Below are 27,571 nucleotides of genomic sequence, written 5' to 3' on the forward strand. Positions count from 1 at the left end.
TCCGCATATAAGAAACACTGTCTAACCTGCATATAACGAAGTTCCCGCATATAATGAGCACAGTGTACCCTGCATAAAACGAACGCTGACCTACCCTGCATATAACGAACAGAGTCTACCCTGCACATAACGGAGACAATCTACCCAGTGTATAACGAACAATCTACTGTGTCTATAACTATCAAACACAGTCTATACCCTGCACATAACGGACACAGTCTATCCTGCACATAACGGACACAGCCAACCCTGCATATAACGGACACTATCTACCCTGCATATAACGAACAGTCTACTGTGTATATAACGATCAAACACAGTCTACCCTGCATATACTGTACGCAAATTATATCGTGTACATAACGAATCAGCTAACGAACTGCCTATGTAACATAAGCAGTCTAAACTGCCACCAAGGTATATATGGTCACTGACGGGGTATAAGTAGTATATATACTTTCATATAGTACTGATACCCCATCAGTTACAGTATATACCCACAGGCGATCGATGCATGTATGTGCGAGTATAGTAGTATAGCATGCATCGATCGCCTGTTGGCAATTTTTTCGCGTTACAAGCCCCTGTGCACTCACTCAAACTCACAAAACAACGAACACAACTAACCATTTTTATATCGAAAGTAGTCTACCCTGTGTATAGAGAAAGAAACCTGCTTAAAAAAGTTTCGTGATAGGCAGGGTCGAACCCACGCTGAATTAATACAAAGTTGGCCGTGATGATCACTCGATGGGCGTTTACTGCGCAAAGATATTGCGCATACCAGGAAGTAACGTGGATAGACGACGAGGCATGAGGGAACCAACAACAAAGGTGTTTACATGTCACAGTGTGCAAGATCTCTGCACTGCATCTCTGCACTGTCTTGCTGTGGTTATTTTTGAGAGCTTATGTGTATTCGTGGTGTTTTGTATGTTGTCATGGTGTTTTGTGAAATGTGATATGCTATGCCCAAATCCAATTATGAAGCCACAACATTACACCAGAGACCATATAATAGATATTATATGGTCTCTGATTACGCTGTACAGATTACAGTGTATGACTGAAGTTTTGTCTGCTGTTAGAAGTATGTTTTTTATGCTCTTAATCTTTTCAAATGCCACTCACGGACAACACTGTAATGTAACTTGTAACACGTTGAGTGGGGATGCATGTTGCTAGAAACTGCCAGTGCTATCAAGTTATATGTAGTCCCTGATAGGGACTATTACTACAATATATAACTCAATGGCAGTTTTTCTAGCGTTACAAGCCCCTGTGGTTTAAATTGGCTCTTACCTAGTGCACCTATTTCGTATCTCATAATTATAAGATAGTACCTTATAATAAGTTGGTCGCTATATATATGGTCTATGATCTATGGGGAGAGAGACACTTTTGTGTACCACATACCATATCTATTATATGGTCAAGTGGTTTCTGATGTGTACTATTATGTCAAGTCATATCATCACAAAGCATCAAAAGAGATGCAATGTCTGAACAGGAGACAAATTGCAGCTGTATTCACTAGTGAACGATCTGAACATATGTTAAAAATGTTGAGGATAACTCATAATTTGTAACCAAGCTTAGGTGGTCCCTATACTTATATGAACAGTCAGTGAGAGAATTCAGAATAACATATTTAGGAGCAGATGTATGCAAATAACAACAAATCATTGTTGGCATATATTCTTAGTTTTATGACTGCAGAATTATTAAAGTATCTGACCTAAATATTTGGAGTACACTTCATGCATTAAAATCTGTGCCAGTTTTTAACAAAACCTATTGATCATGACTTTACAAAATGATGAAGTCAAAACAAAAAGTAGCACTATAGATGCTATACATCATACTGCTTGTTAGGAAAGTTATCTTTTTCTTAGTAGTGCAAGTTATTTTTCACAGCAAGATCTTCTCTAATCATGTTTAACTTGCAGATTGGTCCATATTTATACATTGTATATTTCTTATGATTTTAAAATGTTTGGGAGAAACAGGAAACCTAGAAAACCTTGTCATAAGTTAAATGCCTTTCAAACTCTTTTTTTTTTTGGTAAGGGGTGTCCTTTCACGATTCAATATTGTGTGCGAGAAACATTGTGGAACTATAAGATTATAGCTGAGCTTGTTCAGTTCAGCATCAGTCCAGTCTGACAGCTCTGGCATAAAATCTCAGTCCCGTCCATCATTTCATGGCTTGTACTTTTATTATCAGCTCTACAAACTGGCACATTCTCTAAATCGGATTGTTTCTTCAGTCTCAGTGAATGCCGGGTTAGGCATCTTCCATTGTATTACCCTGAGATTTGATCTTCAGTAACCCATGCTTGCCATCAGGTGGTCAGACTCACTGAATTGGCTGACTGTTGTCTTATTCCAGTTGCAGAGATCGATGCTCATGCTGCTATCACTGGATTGTTTGGTCCAGACTGAATTACTTACAGACCATCACCATATGGCTGCAATATTGCTGACAGTGGTGTTAAAGGACCAAATCAAACGAAGACAATAGTAATGGACGACATTTTCAGGAATTATTGCGAAGCTACAACACATGTTGTATTCATGGCTGGTGTGTTGTAATCATGGTTCAGGACACACTCACTGTACCATGAAACAACAATCATTCACCTTTTAAATATGTTATTGTTGTTATTGTTGACAGAGGAACTGATAAACTGCATGCCTGGGTAATTAAGTTTACGCAGACAAAATTGGAAAACCCATCTCCTGTTAAGTCTATTGTGTACATGTTCAATTAAAGTTTTTTGAATGCTCAGTAAATTTGATCTTACACTCATACAAAAATGTCAAATCTTAGCTTGCATGCTGGTGAATTAGTGTCTGTTATCAAAGTTGCTGGAATTTAGACTAAACAGACCCATATGCTACACTGCCTGCAGATGAAAGTTACTGAGGATAGATAAAATACAATAACTGAGGTTATGGGCTTAGATTTTCGAAGCTCTTTTCTTATCTTTTCTAAGATAGTCGTATGTTAATGTTAATGAATGGCACTTATGATTTTCGAGGCTCTCATAGCGCTCAGATAGTCGTACATTAATGTTAATGAATGGCACTTATGATTTTCGAGGCTCTCTTAGCGCTCAGATAGTCGTACATTAATGTTAATGCATGGCACTTATGATTTTCGAGGCTCTCTTAGCGCTCAGATAGTCGTACATTAATGTTAATGAATGGCACTTATGATTTTCGAGGCTCTCTTAGCGCTCAGATAGTCGTACATTAATGTTAATGAATGGCACTTATGATTTTCTAGGCTCTCTTAGCGCTCAGATAGTCGTACATTAATGTTAATGAATGGCACTTATGATTTTCGAGGCTCTCTTAGCGCTCAGATAGTCGTACATTAATGTTAATGAGTGGCACTTATGATTTTCGAGGCTCTCTTAGCGCTCAGATAGTCGTACATTAATGTTAATGAGTGGCACTTATGATTTTCGAGGCTCTCTTAGCGCTCAGATAGTCGTACATTAATGTTAATGAATGGCACTTATGATTTTCGAGGCTCTCTTAGCGCTCAGATAGTCGTACATTAATGTTAATGAGTGGCACTTATGATTTTCGAGGCTCTCTTAGCGCTCAGATAGTCGTACATTAATGTTAATGAATGGCACTTATGATTTTCGAGGCTCTCTTAGCGCTCAGATAGTCGTACATTAATGTTAATGAGTGGCACTTATGATTTTCGAGGCTCTCTTAGCGCTCAGATAGTCGTACATTAATGTTAATGAATGGCACTTACGACTATCTTAGCGCTAAGAGAACTTTGAAACTCTGGGCACTGATTCAGTACATGAACTTGTAGCTCTGAGTCTGACTGAACTTTAAATAATTTATTGCTTTTTGTTTAATGAAACTCTCAGCGTTACTCTTGCTGTGTGATGGCAGTTTGAAAGTAGTGTAATGTGACCCAAACAATTCAGTGACTGACACGATTGACTTTGTCCACGCAACTGGGCTACAATAAAATGCGTCAATGAATTCAGCAAACCTGAACTAAAATGTTTTTTGTGTTTCCATGGCAACAACTTTGACATGATGGTAGCGCTCTTTTCCAGAGCAGAACTCTTAAACCGTTTACTGTTTCTTCACCAAACTTGATCTAGTAGTTTTGGAATTCTGAATAAAAAATTTGGTGTTTTCATGGCAACAAGATTGACTTCGACTGAAATTAGTCATACTGATAGTGCTTCTTTTAACTTTTAAAACCTTTCACTATTCTCCTTCCACTCTTTTATACATGTACAAAAATATAATCATAACTTGTGGACATATTGAACGATATTTTGCCATTGCAGGGAATATTGATGACTTTGTGCTCTTGTTCGACTTAAGATATAAGTTGTTTGACAAATATTCATAGTTTCAAATCACTGCTTTTGCTTTGTATTACAAGGGGGTATGCACATTAAATGAAACACCGAGAAGTATGGTTGGTCTTAGTTAATGTTTAGCATATACCTGATATGCATTTATTCCACTGTTCCAACTACTATGCTTACCCCCTTGTAATAAACCAATGATAGCGATTAGAATCTGTGATGATTTGTTTAAAAAAATTTACCCTAAGATGAACAGAATTCTGAGATATATTTTTTTTGTGGAATGTGAAATTCATCTGTACGTTTTCACTGCAAACAGACTATAGACATCATCTCTTATTTTTATGTTATAATTCTTTGAAGTTAATATGCAGTTCAACATGAATGTTTCATCCATGTTCACAGAATGCTGGGAAAATGCAGGAATGCTCAGCTACTTCCACTGGTGGCGTTTGCAGCAGTACTGGTGGCAGCAGGTGGTGCCAGTGACTGGGGGGACCTGAGACTCCCTAGGGAACATGTGCCTTACTTCTTCAGGAATAACCCAGACATCGCACAGAAGTGCCAAGATGATGATGCATGTCCTTATAAGGTATGGAGAATAAGCGCAGCAACCATGTGTTTGATAAATTATGCAGGAGTTTATTAACACGATTAAGGGTTCCAAAAGTGAGTGAGTATGATTTTATGCTGCTTTAAAGTTTAAGCAATACTTCAGATGTGTCACGGCAGGGCACCAGATATGGGCAGTGCACAGGTTACTCATATGAGGAATCAAACTCTGGTCTTTGGTGTGATAGGCAACCACTTTTACCACTGGGCTACTACACCTCCCCAAGGTTCTAAATTAAGAGGCCATGACTTCCAGAGTTTTAATGAAAATATTTCAAAATTTAGTTATATTTACATTTCTAATTTTGTTCAGCTTCAAGGGTAATATTGTACACCAAGGCATTTTATCTTTTTACAGAACTCCACTGTACACAGGTCCAGTGAACTTTCAAAATCCATTTGATTTCACTTGACCACAATTAACAATTTGGTTTCTTTTGCAAATAGTCTATATCAATTATAAACAACAAACAATTGCATTTATATTCCATCATCAAAATACATATATCAAAACATTTCAGTAGTTTAGCCAGTGCCACGTTAAAGTTAAATCTGGATATTTACTTGACCAACACAAAAATTCCACTTGACCCCGGCATCAGGCAATGGTATTTTTCAACCCCCTTTTAAACCTTATCCGATTGAAGTCTCTTCCTCTGTACTGATGATCTGAAGTGGGAAGGGGAGCTGTGAGCTCTAATTAAAAGTGAAGTACACAAAACGGAGATGTCTTGTACACCGGCCACTCACCAAGTCAGTACATCTGTACATCCATACATCCTCTGCTATTCTGGTTAACAAGGTTCAGAGATGTCAGTGATTGAACAAAGTTAAAACATACATACAACAAAAAACACAACTTTGTAGCTTTTGTACGTTTTGGTATGGACTTACAGTAACAAATTATCACAAATGAAAATTCTGCTTAAAGTTGAAAAATGATGTGATGAAAAAAATCCTTTGAAGTCAGAGTTCAAAAGATTCACTGAAAAACCTACCTGGGGTGAAAAGTGGTAATCTTGGCTGTGTGCACAAACAACATATAGTAAATAATCCATTTGCTGCCTAAAAAAATCCTTGTTGCTAATGACAACATGCAATGCACAACGTCAATCATTGACCACATGCAATTTGAACTTAACACCAGTCAGGCTATACACCATAAACAAAGAGCCCTGAGCGTATCAGCAAATGAACCAGCCAGTGAAATTCTTTGTCACACTTAAGTGCAATCCCACCCGCTCTGACTAGTTCAGGAACCCGGGTGCTTCATTTTGAGGGTAGGAAATCCAAGTACAAAATATTGCACCTTTGATGTATAATTGTGCACTTCTAATTTTGTTTGTTTGTGTTTTCATAATCAGCAGTGTATATTATGTGTCATGAATGAATGATAATTGTGTTTTATATTTATGTTTATTTTGTTGATTACACCTAAGCTTTAATTTTGTTTGCTTACAACTTTCAACACAAGTCACTCTCTCTGTTTTTCAGGCTGAAACACAATCGAAGCGTTGCTGGGGTTTCGAGAAATCATGTCCAGAGAAGCAGAGGATGAGCATGCCTCGATGCAACAGCAAGGAGAGGTGAGTAACCATGGTAACCTTAAATATGTATCCATCAAATTAGAATGTACTTTAGGATATGATTAGTATGAAACAAAATATGCAAGGGGCAGTCTGACAAAAACGATGAGGTAGTCATGGATTTTTAAGAAAATCCTGTTCTTAGAAAGAATATACAAATAATATGTTTCAAGTCTTTATTTGAGACATCACGATACACAGCCCTTTTCCATGTACTGCTAAGTCTCAAGTGTCAATATGAGATACACAATCTCAAGTTAATATACACGATGTACTGATTTAGCATGCTAGGAGATAGCATTTTGAAATTTGTCACAGTTTGTCATAACATTGCTGCACTGCAATTCTATTGGCAGTACAGTGTTCAGAGATGTACACTTTTCACTGAAAACTAATGAAGAGTGATTTTGATTATAAATACAATCTCACATTTTGAAAAATATCTTATAGATACAGAAATAGTTTCATAGAGGATACTTTGTATATGTGTCTAATGGTTTACCAAAATATATATTTTAAAAAAAGATTTCTTTATATGGGGCCCTTTTTCTTAGGGGTCTGAGGCCCTTTCGACTTTTTGATGTGGCCATTTTGACCTTTGTATGCGGCCCTTTACACTGGGGTTTTGAGGCCCTTTTAACTTTCTCGCTGCCTTTTGCCTTCTCCATTTTTGGGCCTGTTATTCATGTGGTCATTTTGACCTGCTCCCTTTATGATGTACATGACATACTGCCCTATTTCCCACATTTAGTCGATATATATGATATACTCCAGAAGGATAAGCAGTGAGGAGACGAACCTGGAGATATTCTGGAAGCAGGCAGACTTTGGATTGGTGAAGGAGAGGCGTGGGGAATTCAAGTACTACTGCAAGCCTAATCACAAAGTAAGCATTTGGTGCTCAAGATGAAATAAATTAATTTAGTTTCCTTTGGTCAGACCAATTCTGTTTCCTGTTTTAAAGACAGGAGGGGAAAAAATGAAAAATAAAAATCACTGGTCAAAATACTTTTCCTTTTTAATACTAAAAAGTGTGTTATTTTTGGTAATTTATGAAGTTTATATGGGGCTAAAAGTAAAACTTTTTTTGTAAACTGACATTTTTTATCAATAAAAACATGAGGATTTTAATTTTGGGGCATGGAAAATTAATTTTATTTTTTCCTATTCTTGAAAAAATTCAACCAGCGGATCCATAGAACTAGAAATAGAATTGTGTGGCATTTACTAGAAAACCTGTGAAGATCCAGGTTCAAATGGGTCTTCAGCAACACATGCTTGTTTGTAGGAATCCAGTCAGTCCACTTGGCCAATTTTTTTAGACCAGGGTTTTGTTCGTCAAAGCAATGTTAGTGCTACAACTGTTGTAGGTCTGTATTAGAGCATGGTAGTCTCAATCGCCGGAACATTTGGGTCACTTTGTGCAAGTGTACCTGCACAGTTGCAACAGTTTGCAAGGTACCTATTCTTGTGTTCAGGTATTTTGTACACCATCATCACGCCAAACCCACTCCCTCTCCTGCCATAAATCATGAACTGTCCCGTAGGTGTCATTAAGGTGTAACAAGCAGATTATTATTAAAGGTCACATGCAACCAAAAAATCAAACAATTAAAACACAGTTATCATTTATTTGTGATGTATAAAATGCATAGCTGATTAAGAAAATGCAAATAAACAGAATTATATACGTATAATGGCAAATCAAAAGTGATAACAATCCCAGTTGGAGCCAGTATGTGTGCATTCAAGTGTAACAAAGCTTTTTCATTGACCAGTAGTTCATTTGCCGATACACTTAACCGGCTCTTTTATGACTTATAAGCCCAATAGGTGTTAATTTCAAATTGCATGTGGTCAGTGATTGAAGTTGTGCATTGCATATTGTCATAAGCAGACAGGCAGACATATAGGTGTCAGTAAACCAGACACTGAGTTTTCTCTGTGACAGAGTCTGCTTATCACAATCAACATGTTTTTTTATGTAACAAGAAGATCATTTACTTGTTTGTGTGCACAGCCAACATTAGACAACTTTTCACAACCTCCACTACTGAGTCTAACAAAACCTTATGGGAGGTCGCGTCAGGTAACCTTTGAGATTGACCAGTCAGAACACAGCTTACCAAATCGCGAAAGTGCACATTCGCACATACCTTTTGAACTTTTTATCTCGATAAGGTTCGTACCCGAACGATTCCGCCTGCTATTTAGCGTACACACGTTTCTGGGTGATGCACACAGTGTACGTACAACCATGACAACTGTGAGTAAACAGTCGCTGAAAATAGTGTTTTTGGCAATATTCAAGGATGTCAGCTTGCAAAAATGTCAGGTAATGGTAACCATGTCAACAGAAAACCCAAAGCGTATATACTGCAGGTCAAATAACTGTGTTATATGCAGATTTTTGTTTGTGAAGAGATCTGTGTCAGTGACCTGAATATTTTGAAAGTCCCTCCGATCCCTAAATGGTAGACGTTGTCTGATTGGTTAAATCTATTTAATCATCTCGCATTTGATTGGACGGTCATTGGTCCCTCAAAGGTTACCTGACACAACCTTCTACTAGGTTTTGTTAGACTCCGTGGTGGAGTGTTAAGAAATACACTGAGACTAAGTTTACTTAGACTGAAGCTCAGCGAACCTTTTCAATGCACATGTGTAATGCGCACAACGCAGGATAGCTGTTCAAACCACTTTTTCCCCCACTGCTGGGGAAAATCAGTGAATCGTTTGAACTCTGATTTCACTGGCTTTTTTATCGCGTTTTTTTTTTAGGTTGAATTTGCACTTTTGATGTTTTGTTTCAGTAAGTGCATACCAAAAGGTGTCAGAATCTGCAGAGTTGTGATTTATGTTTCATGTGACCTTTAAGTGTTTTGAAAGTAGTTGAATGTACATTGTCTGGTGATGTAATGGTTGTCCATGTTGTACAGGACGACTCCTCCCTGCGCTGCGTGGACCACATACGGTACTGCCACGCCACCAACGTCTACTTGGACTTCCGCAGTGCCAACATGAAGCAGAGCAACAACAGGTCAGACTTTAATCACAGATGCAAAACACTTATCACTGTTTGTTTTGTGGGGAAGGTAATCAGTGTTGAAATGACAACCCACTCTTTCAGATTATCATCAGAATTCATCAGGAAGTACATGTTGATGTTTTTTTGTTTTTTTATGTGATGTACCGTAAAACTAGATAAGACCTAAATACAGTCAGTGTTTGTTTCATCGGTAGTTTCAAAAATTCAGCCAAAGAGGAGTAGGGGGCAATTTTTACACAATTTTAAGAGGGTCATATGGATGGGGTTTCTTTGCCCCCCTGCCACATTGCTTGTAGTAAATGACCAGTCACTTAATCAACAATAATTACCACACAAAACCAAAAATCAGTTGATGACACACTGTAGACTTATTAATTGACACAAAATTAGAAGGGGTAGTCAGACGTTTATTGTCGACATTGCTGAACAACTGCTATATTTAGATGTATACTTAGTGCCAGTCATTTAATTTGTAAATAGCTCAAAGATACTGTTACAAACATCCCCTGTAAATGTTTATGAAACACTTGTGACCCATTTTAGTGATCACTTACCAAGATAAAATAATAAGTTTTCCTCTTCCCAATCGTGAATGCACCCACCCACTCACCTGTGAGCCCCACAGTGGGTAGATTAGATGTTAGCGGATTGGGTTCCCAGGTAGTAAACTTGGACTCCTCCAAATACCCTGATTCCTAAATGTTTTTGATGGTTAGTGAACTGTGTCTATCGATGATGATGCTGTTATTAGCTTTAAGAAAATGTGATTGACTGCTTGGTCATTTGGTCACTGCGGCGATTATTTCAGTTAACTGGAACACCACTAGTAATGAGGTCATGTGTTTTCAGGTACCGTGAGGATCTCCTAGACTATGGCAAGATTGGAGGTCACTGTACGCTGGATAAGGCCTCTCTAGCCAGACAGGGTGACCACAAGAGTCCACTCCAGTCATGGTGAGATGGGAATCAGTGCAATATTTAAACTATGTCACTTTATTCACATTTACATGGTTAAAATAACTTAGGGAAACATTTGTGTTCCTTTTTGATAATTTCATTGTGTAACCAATGTTTTATCTTTTTGGATTCGAATCCACATTCTCGGAGTGAGGCACTTAAACACCAGTGCACAAAGTCACATTGAGACCCACATTCTCAGAGTGAGGCACTTAAACACCAGTGCACAAAGTCACATTGAGACCCACATTCTCGGAGTGAGGCACTTAAACACCAGGGCACAAAGTCACATTGAGACCCACATTCTCAGAGTGAGGCACTTAAACACCAGTGCACAAAGTCACATTGAGACCCACATTCTCGGAGTGAGGCACTTAAACACCAGGGCACAAAGTCACATTGAGACCCACATTCTCAGAGTGAGGCACTTAAACACCAGTGCACAAAGTCACATTGAGACCCACATTCTCGGAGTGAGGCACTTAAACACCAGTGCACAAAGTCACATTGAGACCCACATTCTCAGTGTGAGGCACTTAAACACCAGTGCACAAAGTCACATTGAGACCCACATTCTCGGAGTGAGGCACTTAAACACCAGTGCACAAAGTCACATTGAGACCCACATTCTCGGAGTGAGGCACTTAAACACCAGTGCACAAAGTCACATTGAGACCCACATTCTCAGAGTGAGGCACTTAAACACCAGTGCACAAAGTCACATTGAGACCCACATTCTCAGAGTGAGGCACTTAAACACCAGTGCACAAAGTCACACTGAGACCCACATTCTCAGAGTGAGGCACTTAAACACCAGGGCACAAAGTCACATTGAGACCCACATTCTCAGAGTGAGGCACTTAAACACCAGTGCACAAAGTCACATTGAGACCCACATTCTCAGAGTGAGGCACTTAAACACCAGTGCACAAAGTCACATTGAGACCCACATTCTCAGAGTGAGGCACTTAAACACCAGTGCACAAAGTCACACTGAGACCCACATTCTCGGAGTATGGAAGTTGTGGTGGGTTAGGGACCATTCATAATTTACGGCTAGGGGTGGTGATGATGATATTTATGGTGTTGTATGTACAATGTGAATGGACAACCCCCTCACTGAAGTGAAGTCCCCCAAACCCACCCCCGCTGCTTGTCATCTGTAAATTCAATGAACATCTGTACAAATTTGATGAATCACCCCACCTTCCCAGAACAAAACGGGTGACCCCCTTTAAAATCATCACCACCACCCTAGCCATAAATTATGAATGGTCCCTAACCCACCACAACTTACATACTCTGAGAATGTGGGGCTCAATGTGTGGGTTAGAATCCCAGATTTGTATTTTACTTTAGAATGTGTAATCTCAGATATAATATATGTTCCATTTGACTATTTTCTAAATGATGTTGTGTATTCATAAGTTAAATGTATAAATTATATTCAGATTTCAGTAGCATTCAGAATATTCAATATTATGGTTCAAGATATCAGAACTGTGATGCACACATTGCACTTAACAATCTAATGAGACAAGGTTTTAAAATAGGAAGAAGTAAGGCATTAACAGAGTGTAATTAATTACTTCCATCCTGTGTGTCGTGTTTCAGGTATGCAGAGTTCGAACATTTCACTTCATTAGAGTCACAACCTTTGACCTCAGGTGTTTGTGACATCATCATCGAAAAACCAACCTACCTCATTAAACTTGATGCTGGTGAGTTACCTCCCCTTGTCCAAAAGCCCTTGGTTACTTCTATGCAGTTTGCATTGGTACGATGGCCAACAGTGGCCACAGCTGTTCTCCTTCTGCTGACCAGAACAGCAAAATATGAAGCTGGAACCACTCTCTTGATTTTTAGAGAAACTGTCAGCGTTAACGTACTAACATATCATATCAGTGCAACATGTCAAGATAGCATTTCAGTATAGCATTTCAATATTGTGTGTCAATATAACATATCAGTAGGTATCATGTCAATACAAAATGTCAAAATAACACATCAATATGACATTAACAGTCCCAAGCTCAGCAAAGGCAAATATACCCAAATCTCACAGGCTACTGTGATCATTTTGTATTCTCTGTACTGGTTTTGAGTATTTAGCTCAACTGACCAAATAAGACTGACACAAAATGTAAACATTTTCATCTCATTCGGGTATCATTATCAACATATCATCAGGACAAGTAAAGTAAGATTTCCACCGGTCCTTAGAATTTCAGTTATCACTCATTTGATAGCACACAACTTTTGTTGGGGTACCTTCAGGGCGGATACAGCTCTTTGAGAAAGGGGGTAAACTGTTGAGAAAAGGGTGGTGCACACTTCATTTTCACTCGAGTTTCAATGGTGATGTCACAAAATTCCAGGACAAAAGGTGGGGTTTTGGGTTGCATCCCTCCTATGGATCCACCTGTGGTATACATACAATCATGCAAGTTTGTGTCCTTTCTGGTGGTGTGATACACTGACATTTGTTATGAATTGTTTTCAGGAGTGAATATGTTCCATCATTTCTGCGACTATGTGAACCTTTACCTCAGCCAACACTTCAACAACTCCTTCTCCACCGACGTCAACATCGTCATGTGGGATACGGTCAGTAGACATGTCACCAATATGATGACGTGTGGTCACATTTGCATTCTCAAATCAGTTAAGCAGTGTTGTTGTTCACAGACGTTTGTTTGTAGGTTAATGCCACACTCAGCAATGTTCCAGTTATGTGACAGTGTACTGAAAGGAATCAAGTCTGGACCAGACAATCCAGTAAGCAACATCAGGAGCCTCAATCTGCGCAATCGAGACACAAAGTGAACCAGACCACCCAATCCCCATTATTGATGATTAAGATTGACATGCAGAAGGCCATTTCTAACCCAGATCACTGGTTATATAACAAAGCGCTGAGCAATTCTTCAGGTGTGATGGAGGTCTGTAAATAGTCATAATGAGTATCGTCCACCGCAATCATGATGCCATGACATGCGTCGACCAAATCGGCGAGCCTGACCACGTGGTTCTGTTAGTCGCCTCTTCTGACAAGCAAGGGTCCAAATTCCCTGTACTATGGTACTTCTTGCAAGTAACAAACATCACTTATTGTGTGTTTATTGTTTAACACCACTCACATCAATCTTCTGGCTATACGACATTCAGAGTTTGAAACAGACATCTGGGGCTGACCAATTTGTGCTCGGCCAGACAATTATATTTTTCAGCAGGCTTGCAGTTTATTTTATGTAAATCGTGACAGAGAGTTTGTTTTGTAAAATAGGATCCGGCTTCTCATTAATCTGTACTACGCTTGCTAATGATTCAAACTGACGGTAAACTTATCGTTTACACATGCAATGTGGAGCAGAGTTACGAGACCTGTGTAGATGCACTCTGTGCAGTGCAGTAGTTACCAATTTCAATTGGTGCACTGCTTTTGCTATGTTCAATGTCCAGTTATTTTCATTTTGTATTTTTATTTGTTGCAGAGTGGCTTCCATTATGGAGACTTCTTCAGCGCCACGTGGAAAGCTTTTTCAGATTATCCCATTATTCCTCTCCGTCAATACGAAGGCAAAAGGGTAGGTGGACATTCGGAACCTTTCTATTCACAAAACAGATCACAGACAGGTCTTATTTGTCTTTTAATGTTTGATAATTAATGATATTCACCTGGGATAACAAATACTGACTGCTCCTTTGTAAAGCACATTGCCGTTGGACAGAACAATGGGGCGCAATTTGCTGCTTTTGTTACTTGCACTGGTGCAACCCAGTGTTACAGATTGTGACCTAGTTATGAGTCAAAGATGCTCCAATGTTTTTTTCATAAATAATTCAACAATAAATGGAACATAAGGATAAGTATGTCCGCTCATTTTTGTTCTAGACTTTGAATAGCTATGGGGCTGAAACATTGCTATTTATAGACATGTCTCGGCTATGACAGCTCTTTTTAACAGCTTCTCTGTGTTGCTATGGTTTCATGGGTACTACATCACGAAAATAATAGTGTGCACGAAACGTCGAATTTGGAATTTGACTCGTTCAACTAGATTTTATCTTAGGTTGCACATGTTACAAGTAGGTTAATATCTTTTAAATCAAGACCGACAATAGAATATGTACAAATATCTAAAAGTGAGGTGGCCAGTAGGGTAGCCTTGTAGTTAAGGTGTTTGCTCGTCACACCTAAGACCCAGGTTCAAATCCATAGGTTGAGTAGTGAATGCTATTTCTGGTATCACCTTCCTTGATAGTGTTGGAATATTGCTTATCGTGATGAAACTCCAACAGGCTTACTCAGTGTAATACACACATTTTTCTTTATTTAAAGGTATGTTTTAAGGAAGCAATTTTCTCCTTTCTGGCAAGAACGAGGTTGGGGCTATACTACAATATGCCACTGGTGAGTTTTTGCTACATTTTGCAGTGAAGTATTCTTAAAATTGTTACTTGTCATTTCTTGGTTTCCATGTGAGACTACAACTGAAAAATAATTGTGTTCAAGTTTCATTTGTGTTGGTAAATATTTAATGTAGCTTTGGCTTTGAGTGTTGCATCATACAGTCAGCAAGCAAAACAAAATTGATAGGATCTTGTTTGTGATAGTAATTTTCAAAACGTTTATGCGAAACACATCCAGGGATGATGCCCAACTTTCAACATATTTCAATGAAAGTTATGCCATATTCAGCAAATATCAACAGAGCATGATGAACTGTCAATTTTATTATGCAGGTGAATGGATGCGAGGGAAGTGGACTGATCCGAGCGTTCTCGCAGCACACGATCCACAGACTGGAGGTCCCTCAGGAGGGGCCACTGGTGAGACTGACCTAGATAATGATTTCCCACCCTAAATAACTTATTCATTTACTGCAATTTTGATCAAACCCCCATATCTTCAGACATGTGTGGTTCTTAATAAAAAATCCCCATAATTGTTGCTTCCCAATTGGCTAAATGGGAGGTTGCATGTATACTCATTTGCTTGTTTGTTGTCTAGGCTTGACAAAAGGCACCATGATGAATGTGGAATGACCACTGCATTTGGTTGCACTGAGCAATATTCCAGCTTCATGGCGACGGTCTGTAAATTATCAAGTCTAGACCAAACAATCTAGTGATCAGTAACATGAACATCGATCTGTGCAGTTGGAAACCGATAACGTGTCAGCCAAGCCAGCGAACCTGATCACCCAATCTTATTAGTCACCTCTAACGACAAGCATGGGTGACTGAAGACCAGTTCTAACCCATGTGAATTTGTAAATTTCTAACTGCTGCAGTAAAACAAGTCTGTAACAACGTGTGATGCACAATTAAAGCAGAGATCACAACAGAAATTTTTCGATAGGGGTTTAAATAATTATAAAATCATTTCTGTTCTTATCATGTGAGTCGTCTGTGAGGTTTTCAAGGTTTGAAGGTTATTGACAGCTAGCTACAGTGAACTTAGGGGTAGCCTAGTGGCTAAAGTGTTACCTCATCATGTTGAAGTTCGGGTTTGATTCCCAAAGTGGGTGCAATGTGTGAAGACTATTTCTGGTGTCCCGGCATCATGATATTGGTGGAATATTGCTAAAAGTGGCATAAAACCATATTCACTCACTACGGTGAACCATCAGTATTTTATCATGGGGAATTAGTTCCTTCTACTTTCAGATAAAGTACATTTCCATCAATTCTCCTGCGTAATCCTTGTTACAGATTATGTGTATTTTACCCATAAATACCTAACTTACAGTTTTGATGGAAAAAACACATTTCTGAATGGCGAGTGAATTCATGATGCAGATTTAACAGCCGCAGTCATGAGAAAATGGCATCCTCATGGTATTGCAGCATGTTCTGTCGGACTGAGGAGCTCTGTGACAATAGTGTTCTGTTTGTATTGCAGAGGGACAAAGTACGAGTGACTGTGCTGGCACGGAACACCAAGTACCGGAACATCATGAACCAAGATGAGGTAATCACCTTGACCTTGTGCATCAAGGCTTTCGCAACCTTTGTACGAAACAAGCTTAGCAATAAGACTTCCTTAAGTCAGTGTTAAGGTATGCAAGCTACAATCACCTAGTGCTAAGATCATTTTGAACAATGCCACCCGGATCATTTTTGGTCATCCGTCACAATCCTGGAGAAACAAATCGTATGTTGATGTCTCTGACTTGATCCACATTATAGTTGATTTGAATTTCTCTATATTTCTGCTGCATGACTTTGTGTTGCCACATATTACTTCTTAAAATGTATGCTCAGAATTTCTCGCTCAGAGTTAACAAAATCATGGTATCACTAGGGCTGCAAATACATTGGAATATAGTAATTCTGATACCTGTGTTCCAATCTGTATTGCAATATGCTGAAAGTCTCCATGAGTGGTATCGTGCGCGAGTGAGTTTAGTTTTACGCCTCAGCATCATGAGCATCGATCTGTGTACTTGGGAACCAATGTCAACCAAGTTAGCAAGTCTGACCACCCGATGCCATCAGTTGCCAGAGTGTCATAGATTGGACAGGCAAAGCCAACCAAAGCCCTAGGAAATAAATGTCATGGTTGTGGTTACAGGTATTTCAAATTTAGATATTTAGGGATAGTATTTGCATTTTTAGAAAATTGATTGTATGTAAAGTATGCTGTTTTGTCATTAAACTACATCGGAAAACTTTGGTATGAGTGAGAGTCTATAGATAATCTTAAAACTTTATACAAACTTGTTAAAGAGTCATTGACAGATGAAATAAAAATATTTTATATGAAGGTAAGATAGTGACCGTTTCGCAACCTGCCAACTGTTGGCATCAAAGATCAGTCAGAAATTCCAGCATTGCATTCTAAAGGTGTGAACAACTACACCATCCAGTTGATATTATCACCTTTTGAATGTGCCACCTTTCATGTTGGCACTTCATGAAAAGTTGTGAGCTGTGTCACTTTGTGAGATCACTGCCATGTTTAGAAGGTGAGATGAATTCAGTGTGCAAACTAGCCACCGGCCTGCTAGCCTGTGGCTAGTCAAAATCCAGTGGGCCCATTGAATCTCCAGAGTCACTGGCCTGACAGGATCAGGACTAATGGGATCAGGTGGCCAGGTTTGCTGACTGGGTTGACATGTCATCATATAACAGTTGCGTAGATCAGTGGTCATGCTGGTGATCCCTAGATTGTCTGGTCCAGATTATTAGCTGACTGATGTCATATAACTGGAATATTGCTGAGTGTGGCATAAAACAACTGCTCTTTAGAAAAGAGCAAATGTATACATATGCATGGCTCTTGCGCTCCCCCACGATCAATCTCACTCACTTCCATGCATGAGTGCAGAATTGCAATCTCTACAACTAGCAAACAAGGATAAGTTTGACCTGTGCAGAGAATGTGTTTATGAGAAGTAGATAGTGCACTGCAATGAGCAAACCCATTTGGTTTTGTGAAAGGTAGAGCAGATGTAGTCTTGTGCATATGCTGTGCATGACAATGAAATAAACTTTCTTGGTCGTAAGACTCACATGGTCACCATAGCACAACACTTGATTGACAACTTTGGACCCTTTCACTCACAATGGGAAGCACCGGTGTGCAGCACTCTTACATGCTAATAAGGGTCAATAGTCAGGTCTATGCAGAACTTATCCTTGTTTGTCAGTAGTAGGATCAGATTGGAGCTTGTGATTGAATAGCTTATTATGCTCCATCTGTTTGTACGCATGAATTGGAATATTTTAAGAACTATTGAATCTTTTCATTCTGGTCATGTTTTATGTAGGAAGATGAAATGTCTGAAGGAAACCAGCTTATATCCGATGATGCTGACAAAATGATGACCTTATTTCATGAACATGTTAATGGTTGCTGTTTTTCTGTTTCAGCTGGTTTCGGCTCTAAAAACAGTTGGTGAATTTGAGGTGAATCTGGTTGTGTTCAACAAGTAAGTGTCACCTGTGCACCATGTTCTTGACATGTTTCAGATTGTTGTCAAGTTTCAATTTGATAGAACACTATAGTGTGGTGGTTAGAGTGTCCACACAGGTTCGATTCTTGGCCATATGGTACTTGTTGATCCCTATCTGGTGCTATCTGGTAGAGACATTTGAACTTAGATAAATTTTGTGGAATTTGTCTCTGTTGATAGTAAAATAGGGGATTAAGTCGATTCACTTTTCAACAAAAACTGCTCAACAGAATTGATTAAGCTTATTCATGCGTTTCAGTGGTACGCAAGAGGTGTGCATCTCCCTGTTGCATAGATGTTTTTTTTAACTTGTTAAGTAGAAATTAATCACCAGAGCACCCTCAATGTTGGGGAACACTTCCTGCAGCAGCAGGGGCATCCATGTCCTCAATGTTGGGGAACACTTCCTGCAAAAGCGGTGACGTAACTGTCCCTAGACACAATTTTGTCTTTATGTTGTAGTCCTCCATCTGATGTCATGATGATGTTTGATGTCCTGATGATGTCATCATTGCTTGGCTGTTGCCAGTGGATACCAAATTGTGATTTGAAATTCGCTCAGTTTTTGAATGGTTAAGTAACTAGTTGGGGATTTCTTTCCAATGCTATTGATGCTTAATTTTTGGTTTTAGATTCTAAACTGTTTTTGAAGAGTAAATTATGAGTGAAACTCATTCCAGATAAATACTGATTTACAAATCTTAAGACACCTCTTGATTTTTCTTTTGGCATATCAGAATACGGACTTTAAACATTTGGTTTATGATAAGAATTGTGACAGTCTGATTAATGATGTTTTTCCAAAGATAAAACTTGAATTGTGGAATGAAAGTATTTTGATGAACAAATTAAAAATGTGTATCTGTATTGTGTATGTGCCAGGGTAATAAACGTGATATTTCTTATATCTGTACTTAAGAATCCAAATTGAAAGTTTCTTAATGATTTTACATATCTGCTTGATGTTCTGTGTGTTGATTTGAACTTGCTTATTGTTTAATATGCAATTTTGGCAGCCATTTTGTAGTGTTTTATTTTGGATACTGCTTGAAGTGAGCGTTGTTGACTCTGGCTTACTCAGCTTGGATCAAGTTAGCCGTGTTTGTTAGAAACGTCATTACCTCAAATTAATCAAATTTATGATCAACCTGTCGGATGTACCATAGGCTTCTCTAACATTCCTGGAGAATTGTGTCCACAGTATGTGGAGACAAGCCTGTCCGGTCATTCATTGTAACTGTTGAAGAGATGGTCTTGGAACATTGGAGTCAATGTCTGCTAGTTACATGACAGTATGTGAGAGCAATCTGTTGATATTGTCCGTATCTATTTCAGGGACATGCCATTTTTAGATCAGCTCAAGGTGAGTATCACCATGGTTACAGCAAAGACAAAAATTACCTGGTGTGAGCATGTATGTTAAGGTGTAAAATATCAGATGGTACGTAGTTACTGTAATCATGAATGTCAGGTTGCAAAACATCAAATGTTACGTTGTATAATTGAGGATGTCAGGGTGTAAAATACTTGATGTTTTGTTGTATAATCGTAGATGTCAGGGCATAAAATACCAGATGTTACATTCTATAATCATGGATGTCAGGGCGTAAAACATCAAATGTTACGTTGTATGATAGTGCATGTTAAGGTGTAAACAAATTTACAATAAAAAAGTAAAATCGTCTTAATCGTCTTTTTCACCGTTACAGATATCATTTTATATATCTGCAGATCTCCCATAACAGTGATATCTTTATTGGCATGCATGGTGCTGGACTAACACATCTGCTGTTCCAACCGGACTGGGCAGTAGTGTTTGAAATGTGAGTACTGATCAATTCTAATATTATAGGAGCAACGGTAGCCTAGTAGTTAAAGCATTACTGAAGACCCTTTCATTGAAGACCCATGTTTTATCCCTCATATGAGCACAGTGTGTGAAGTCCATTTCTGATGTCAAACGCTGTGATGTTGCTTGAATATTGCTAAAAGAGGTGTATAACCACACTTGCTCACTCACTCACTCACTCACTCACTCACTCACTCACTCACTCACTCACTCACTCACTCGTAAGTCCCAGCTCACCCACTCTTATGGTCTGGTCTGGTTAGGGGGCATTGGTTAAAGCATTCACTTGTCATGTCAAAGACCCAGGTTCGATTCCCAACATGAGTGCAATATGTGAAGCCCATTTCTGGTGTCCCTGTCGTGATATTTGCTGGAATATTCATTCTCTCTTTCTGTATTCCTGACAGCTACAACTGTGAGGACCCGCGCTGCTACTACGACTTGGCCCGTCTCCGCGGGATCAAATACCTCACCTGGGAGAGAAAAGACAAACTGGACCAGGAGGACGAGGTCAGTGGTCACTGAAGGATGAGCTGTATTTTTGTTACACCATAAGCAGGATTTAGATGAGGAACATTGAGGAAACAATCTTGGGAAAATAGGTATAAGGATTTTGTTCTAAATATACAGAAATCTGTTCTATTTATGGAAGAAAAAAGTCTTACACAATTTATATTTGTATGCTTCCCTTGAGGGTAATACAGTCTGAAGATAACACTGCTACAAAAAGCCATACATCACACCATATTACCTGAGGTAGAAGCATATAACATATTTATCTTACCTCCAGTGTTCAAAATTTATTTTTAAGAATACCACTGCCTATATGACTTGTAAACAAACAAACAAAAATATTTTGACAAGCTTAAAACTGCAATATAAATGATTACTTATATTTGAGTGGGCAAACGATTCAGTGTATAAAATAATTTACATAAAACCATAAAATAAATGTCTACATAGTGAACTCAAAAAAAGATAATCAAACGTTTTTTTAACTCTGGACACTGCATAAGTCATATTATGATGTCATGCGATACAGCTTCTTGGCAAAGAGTTTGGTGGTTACCATGGTAGCGGTAATAATTTTTCCAGTTGTAACCGTCAATGGAGGGTTGTTTGGAAACCAGTGAAATTAAAGTATTTTATGAGAAGGAAAGATAAAATATGTTATCATTTGAAGACAATCTTTAAAATATGAAAAGGATTTCATCTTTTTGAATGTTCATATTTTTGGGGACACAGTGTACAGGGGTGGATACACGTTTTTGAGAAAGGAGGAGTGCACAGTTCATTTTCACCCATTTTCACAAGTGTTTCAGTGTTTCAGTGGTCATTTAATGAACTTTCAGGACAAAGGGGGTGTGTGGATGGTGGATGTATGTGTGTGTAGTGGTGTGGTGTATTACGAACCCCTGCGCACAGGCCATAGCAAAATGGTGGGCGAGCTGGTGGGGACATGGTGGGCGAGCTGGCTAAAGTGACAGGCTAGTGATCCAGCTTGGTTGAGGTTTCGGGATCGAGCCTACCTGTGACCGGGTGTAAAAACCTAGGAGTCAACTTTGTGTGCATACTCTTTCAGTGTTGTCACAACCCCTAGTGTACAGTACACAACCCTGTGCACTTAAAAGAACCCACGAATCCGTTGGTATATGACCAGATGGTGGCCACATGAACACGTGCATACACCTAGTTGCGGGTACAGCAACGTGCAGTAAACTTGGACAAAGTGCTGTGACTATGTGTCACAGTCCACCCAGCTGTGAATTGGGTACCTCGTTAGGATATGAGAGCCACAATATACTTGGTGCGCCTAGTGGCAACAAGAGTTGTATACTCCCTAGGGAGTTGAGATTGAAGTATGATGTGCTGTTGAGATTGACATCCAGTGATCGAGAGAAAAATTCCAGCACCTTGAGCATGCACTAGTGCATGGATAAGTGCGCTATATAAATATCCCATATCTATATCTAAAATTATTCAAGGTCAGTGTCTATGGTGTTTTTCATGACATTTTACATAACATTTTACATGGTGTTTATTGATGATGTTTTTCTCTAGGGTCATCATCCAACGCTAGGAGCACATGCCAAATTCACCAATTATGGTTTCGACGTCAATGAATTTCTGCGTCTAGTATTTCAAGGAGCAAAACATGTGAAGTCCCATCCCAGCTATATCACAGCACATAGAGAAAAATATGGTGGAAATTCCAAATCCAAAGATGAGTTATAGCTTGAATGGAACATTATCTGGAGGGTTTACAACGGAAATATGAAAATATTTTTATACCAAAATTGTGTGTGTTTTATCCAAAAATTTGAAAGTATGAAATTTTAATGTTTGATTATTTTAGGCTGTGTGTTTGTCCTTTTAATTATTGTTATTATTATTATTATTTATTTCAGTAGTTTTTAATTACACATGATCCTCATTATCTGGCATTTGGCTTGTTTCTGACATTGTGCCCAAGCAGGGTCAAGTTCATAGAGAGATCTGAATAAAATTTGGGAGATTATCCTTGTTTCGTCAATCATAAGATTTTCAGACTTAAATGGATAAATTCTGTCTGGTTCATGATCTTATTGGGAGAGGATGTGATATGGTAGCAGAAATAGATATTATGACAGTTGTTTGCTGAAAACGCAGATATGTGAAGACTTCTTTTCTACCTACATGTATTTCATCTTTTGGAGGAAATTCCACAACATCAAAATCATTATCTGTTTTCAGTTTACTGCTTTTTGTCCTCCAAAGTGTGATATGATGACTGTGAAAGTTAGTTTAAAGAAAGGCATTAAGTTTATGCAAAAGAGTTGTATTGAAAATTGGCATTTTTTTTACTTTTTCAAATTAAAAAAAATGTTCTGAGAATTGTTTCAGTAGTACCGACTTTACCCTTAAACTTATTTTTTAAACATTTTAAGTACATAATTTAGTCAAAAATGTTCACAAACATTAATTTTACTTGATATTTGTGAAATGTAAGTTAAAGATTCCTCAGTAATGAAGTAGTAAAACCCCTTGTTATTGATGGACATTTTTAAAAAATCATGACAGTGATTAGAACTATTAAAAGCTTTTATGCTGTACTTACTTTCCCATGCTGACCATGCAGGATATACAAATATTTAACTCTTTTAACAATACACTTAGGAATATTTGTCCAGGGAATATTTGAAGCAGGGATTTTAGGGAAAAGCATTCAATAAAGCAATTATCTTGGTTGTCTGCATGCAGTATTTTCATCCTCCTCCCCATATACACTGCCGTGTTTAGTCCATGTACTTGTAGGTACAGCCCCATCACAGTAATACTGGACCACTTGACGTAATTACCATGGACTTTCATGTTAATTTAGTGTAGCTTAAATACATTTCTTGAATTTAATATTCATAAGATCTAAATCAAATTTTGCACATTTGTGAGAAATCAACTTACCTACAATCAAATAATTTCTGTTTACTTTTTTGTTGCATATTTACTGAATAACAGCAATATAATCAACATATGTACAGTGAGGTGAACTCCTTAACATGGCAGCCTATGGAATTGTGCATTATGGAACCATACATAATTTGATAAATATCATGTCATTGGTTTAATATTCGTCTGAAAATTGAACTGAAATTAAGTGCAAAGAGCAGAGATGATTTCACATTTGCCTGTCAAATTTTACAGAGATCCATCACAAACTCACTTCATGAAAATTATTTATGCTACAGTAAAATAACATGTAAGTCCATGGAAATTATGTGAGGTTCAGTAGTGATCAGCTTTGCAACATTTTTAAGTACGTCTCTCGGAAAACGCTCCTTTTTATTAAATACCAAAGTGAATTTTCTCAACAATAACAATGTATTATATTTTTATCTTTTTGTGGGTTCTTTTTTAGATTCACCATATAGGGAGGGTAAAATGTTTATATATTTTGCCAAAGGCCTGGGTTTGATGCCTAATGTTGGTTTAATATTGGAGGTCTATTTTTGGTGCCTGATACTCTGGAGTGGCTGAAAATCAGCCATGTTTACTCTCTCAATCATTCACAGCGTACCATGACTTTTTTATATAGTGATTGATTTGAATGGCATTATGTGAGAGAAAGGTCTGTACTTGCCAATTGTTGATTTTGATTTTGTGCATGTATGCTGAAGGAAAGAAATAAAGGAATGTATTACATTGTTGAAAAAGAATTGCTGGGACAATTATTGATTCCTGACGTCTGTGAAAAAGGTTGTCATGATACTCCAGGCTAAGTAAACTTAGTCCCAGTGCTTTTCGTAAAGTTAAACGTTCAGAAGGTATGTGTGAATGTTTACCTTCGCGATTTGGTATAGCTGACTTCGGATTGGTCAGTCTCTAAGGTTGCCTGATGCGACCTCCTACTATGTTTTGAGGGACTTAGTAGTGGAGTGTTGCAAAAAATGCTGAGACTAAGTTTATCTAGACTGCATGATTTTTATCTTCTGAACTAAATTTTTCAGACAAAAATTGGGTCTGTTATCACGTTTCAGTGACCTGTTCTCAAAATATTGGAGGTTCAAGAAACACTTTCAGACTATTCTGTTAATTTCTGTGTTGCTTTATTTATTGCCATCAGTATATGTCATTTCATCTCACATTTTATCACAACTGTAGATTAGCTGCACATTTTACCAATTCATTCACTTGTAATTCACTTCACAACTGATAATAATGTTTGTGTTGATCATGAATCAAAGGGGTGATGTATTTATTTTCTTCTCACAGTCCATCCTCATTTGTCTAGGTTTTTGTATGGGCAGTGGGGTAGCCTAGTTCTTAAACCGTTTACTCATCACACAGACAGCCTGGGTTCATTTCCTCATATGGATACAACCCGAAAAGCCCATTTTGTTTAAAATCACACTCAGCAATATTCCAACTGTATGGTCCAGTCTGGACCAGACTATCCAGTGATCAACAGCATAATCATTGATCTTATTTTGTCCTCTTGATTTATAAGTAATCAAGTAGGGGCCAGACAATCTATAGTTAAAAACCCTGTTTCATTTTGGTGGAAAAGATATATTTCTGAGTGGAAAGACTGGTGAAGGCAAGTCATTATGTAACAAGACATTTGTCTAAGATTTTAGATGGTACACAGGCTATGTTATAAGCTGTTTACTGGTCACAAGGGGCCCATGGGTTGATGTACCTTTGATGTTTGTTTATGTTCCCTGAGTGTTCATCAACCCATGGGCCCTGAGGGACCAGAGAACAATGTATTTATCTTACTGAACACTTCAATTCTTATTTTGAACTGTTTGAAGTATGGGTATCAGAATCATACACTTCAACCAACCTGTTTAAATCAAACAATTTGAATCTTGCATCTTTCCGTTTTTCCAGCAGGTATTGTCTAAGTAAAGTTGCCACTGTGTAATTCCCCTTCTTAATAATCACAGGGACCACATTTGAACACTTTCTCAATATTTATTGATTGGAATGCGAGGCAAATCTTTTTGTGACTATCGCTAGATTTTGCAGATGACACATGAAAAACAGATTTAAAGTTATCTCTCTTCAGTTGATTTGCATTCGCAAAACATCAGTAATTTCCGTGCGTCATATGTGATTCAGTGTTATTTGAGACAAAGAAGTCCTAACACAAAGTACCGAATGAATTGCCATTGCTATTGCCAGCAAGGTACATTGCAATGTACCTCACTTGTACGTGGAGTACATATAAAATAATAGAGGACGGCATAGTCAATCAGAAAACAACATTTATGTGTGAGGTATGATAAAGTTAGTTACTTGATCTTTGATAGAAAGCTCCAAAGGGACACAACTCTGTTTCAATCATGAAAGAATTGTGCAATATATAATTTGATGGCTGTTTTTAGCGTCATATCACTGGAACCAGTTCCTGAAAGCAATCATAGCACTAAGATGATCGTAACTCTCATTCATTGACTTCCGACAGTCGCAGAACTACAATTGCTTTGGGGACGAGCCCCAGACTTAATGAGATTATGGTGGTAAATAATTCCAGGGAATTTATCAAAACTTATCAATGATTTAATACTCTGTGTTACAGAGGATGTTTTTTGTGTATAGTAAGGTTGTTCATGGTGGCATTCTGTTTTGGAAGATTAGATCAATGGCTTGAATAATAGATGGGCAAATATGGAGTTGAAAATATTGGTTCTCAGACACTGACGTAGGGACAGTTCATTATTTGTGGCTGGAGGGGTGATGATGATATTTGGGAGTTGCATGTACAATGTGAATGCCCCCCTCAAAAATTAATGTACAAAGAGAATGAACCCCCTCTTCCGCTTGCTTGTCATGGACGAAATCAGTGAACCCCCCTGGAGAATGTGTACAAAACTGATAAACCCCCAACCTGTCCAGAACAATATGGGTGCCTCCCCACCTTAAAATCAGCACTCATCACCACCACCCTTAGCCATACATTATGAACGGTCCCTTAGCAGGGATGAGTGTTGAGGGCAGTTTACAGATGCAATGGTATTGTGGTAGTAAAACACTGTGTGGCCATTTTGTTGTAACTGTCTTAAACAGACTGTTGTAACTGATAATCTTTTACTGATTGTGTTAAAAAGATTGTTTAAGTGATTGTCTTTAACTGATTGTATAAAACAGATTGTCTAAGTGATTGTGTAAGGGGGTGGAGTTTAACAAACTGTATAGCACAATGTTTGTAACAGATTATGTTAAAAGATCAGTTACATCAGTTATGTTTAGCAGACTGGTAAACAGATTGTTTTTGACATATCAAGTTCAGGAGATAAAGTTTCACAGATGGTGTTTAGTACATTGTGGTGAGCACATCATTTGGAACCTGTTATGTTTAGCAGAATGTGTTTATTAGGCCATTCAGCAGATAGTATTTAACAGATTGAGTTCAGTCCATTGTGTTGAACAAATTTTTTTTAAGAGATTTTGTTTATGCCCATTGTTTTTAGCAAGATGCTTTTAACAGATTGTGTTTAGTCCATTGCATTTAGCGAAATGATTTTAACAGATTGTGTTTTACAGATTGTGTATAAGCATTACTGCTTCAGTGTTGTACTGCCCGTGAAGGTCTAGGTTAGAATGTTGATCTTCAGTAACCCATAATTGTCATAAGAGGTGACTATGGGATCTGATGGTCAGGTTTGCTGACTTGGTTGACACATGTTCCCAGTTGTGCAGGTCCTTGCTCATGC

General features: G+C 38.2%; 1 protein-coding gene across 1 annotated transcript; it reads left to right on the plus strand.

Annotated features, from left to right (window-relative positions):
* The first annotated feature begins 804 nt into the window (after positions 1 to 804).
* LOC137296955 (EGF domain-specific O-linked N-acetylglucosamine transferase-like) lies at positions 805 to 22,694 on the plus strand. The gene is made up of 17 exons (XM_067828879.1): positions 805 to 834; positions 4,764 to 4,950; positions 6,465 to 6,556; positions 7,331 to 7,442; positions 9,496 to 9,596; positions 10,455 to 10,559; positions 12,177 to 12,283; positions 13,066 to 13,169; positions 14,057 to 14,149; positions 14,905 to 14,976; positions 15,309 to 15,395; positions 16,471 to 16,539; positions 18,444 to 18,502; positions 19,862 to 19,889; positions 20,258 to 20,349; positions 20,783 to 20,885; positions 22,437 to 22,694. The coding sequence occupies exons 2-17, from the start codon at positions 4,765 to 4,767 to the stop codon at positions 22,608 to 22,610; spliced, it is 1,584 nt and encodes a 527-aa protein (XP_067684980.1). The 5' UTR covers positions 805 to 834; position 4,764; the 3' UTR covers positions 22,611 to 22,694.
* Positions 22,695 to 27,571: the final 4,877 nt, after the last annotated feature.

This window comes from Haliotis asinina, chromosome 9 (assembly GCF_037392515.1).
Source record: "Haliotis asinina isolate JCU_RB_2024 chromosome 9, JCU_Hal_asi_v2, whole genome shotgun sequence".
In the NCBI taxonomy this organism is placed as follows: domain Eukaryota; kingdom Metazoa; phylum Mollusca; class Gastropoda; order Lepetellida; family Haliotidae; genus Haliotis; species Haliotis asinina.

Excerpts from the sequence above, each read along its gene's own strand:
- LOC137296955 (XM_067828879.1), top strand. The coding sequence starts at position 4,765 with ATGCTGGGAAAATGCAGGAATGCTCAGCTACTTCCACTGGTGGCGTTT. Across the intron at positions 7,443-9,495 it reads ACTGCAAGCCTAATCACAAA|GACGACTCCTCCCTGCGCTG; the intron begins GTAAGCATTTGG and ends CATGTTGTACAG. Across the intron at positions 13,170-14,056 it reads ACATCGTCATGTGGGATACG|AGTGGCTTCCATTATGGAGA; the intron begins GTCAGTAGACAT and ends TATTTGTTGCAG.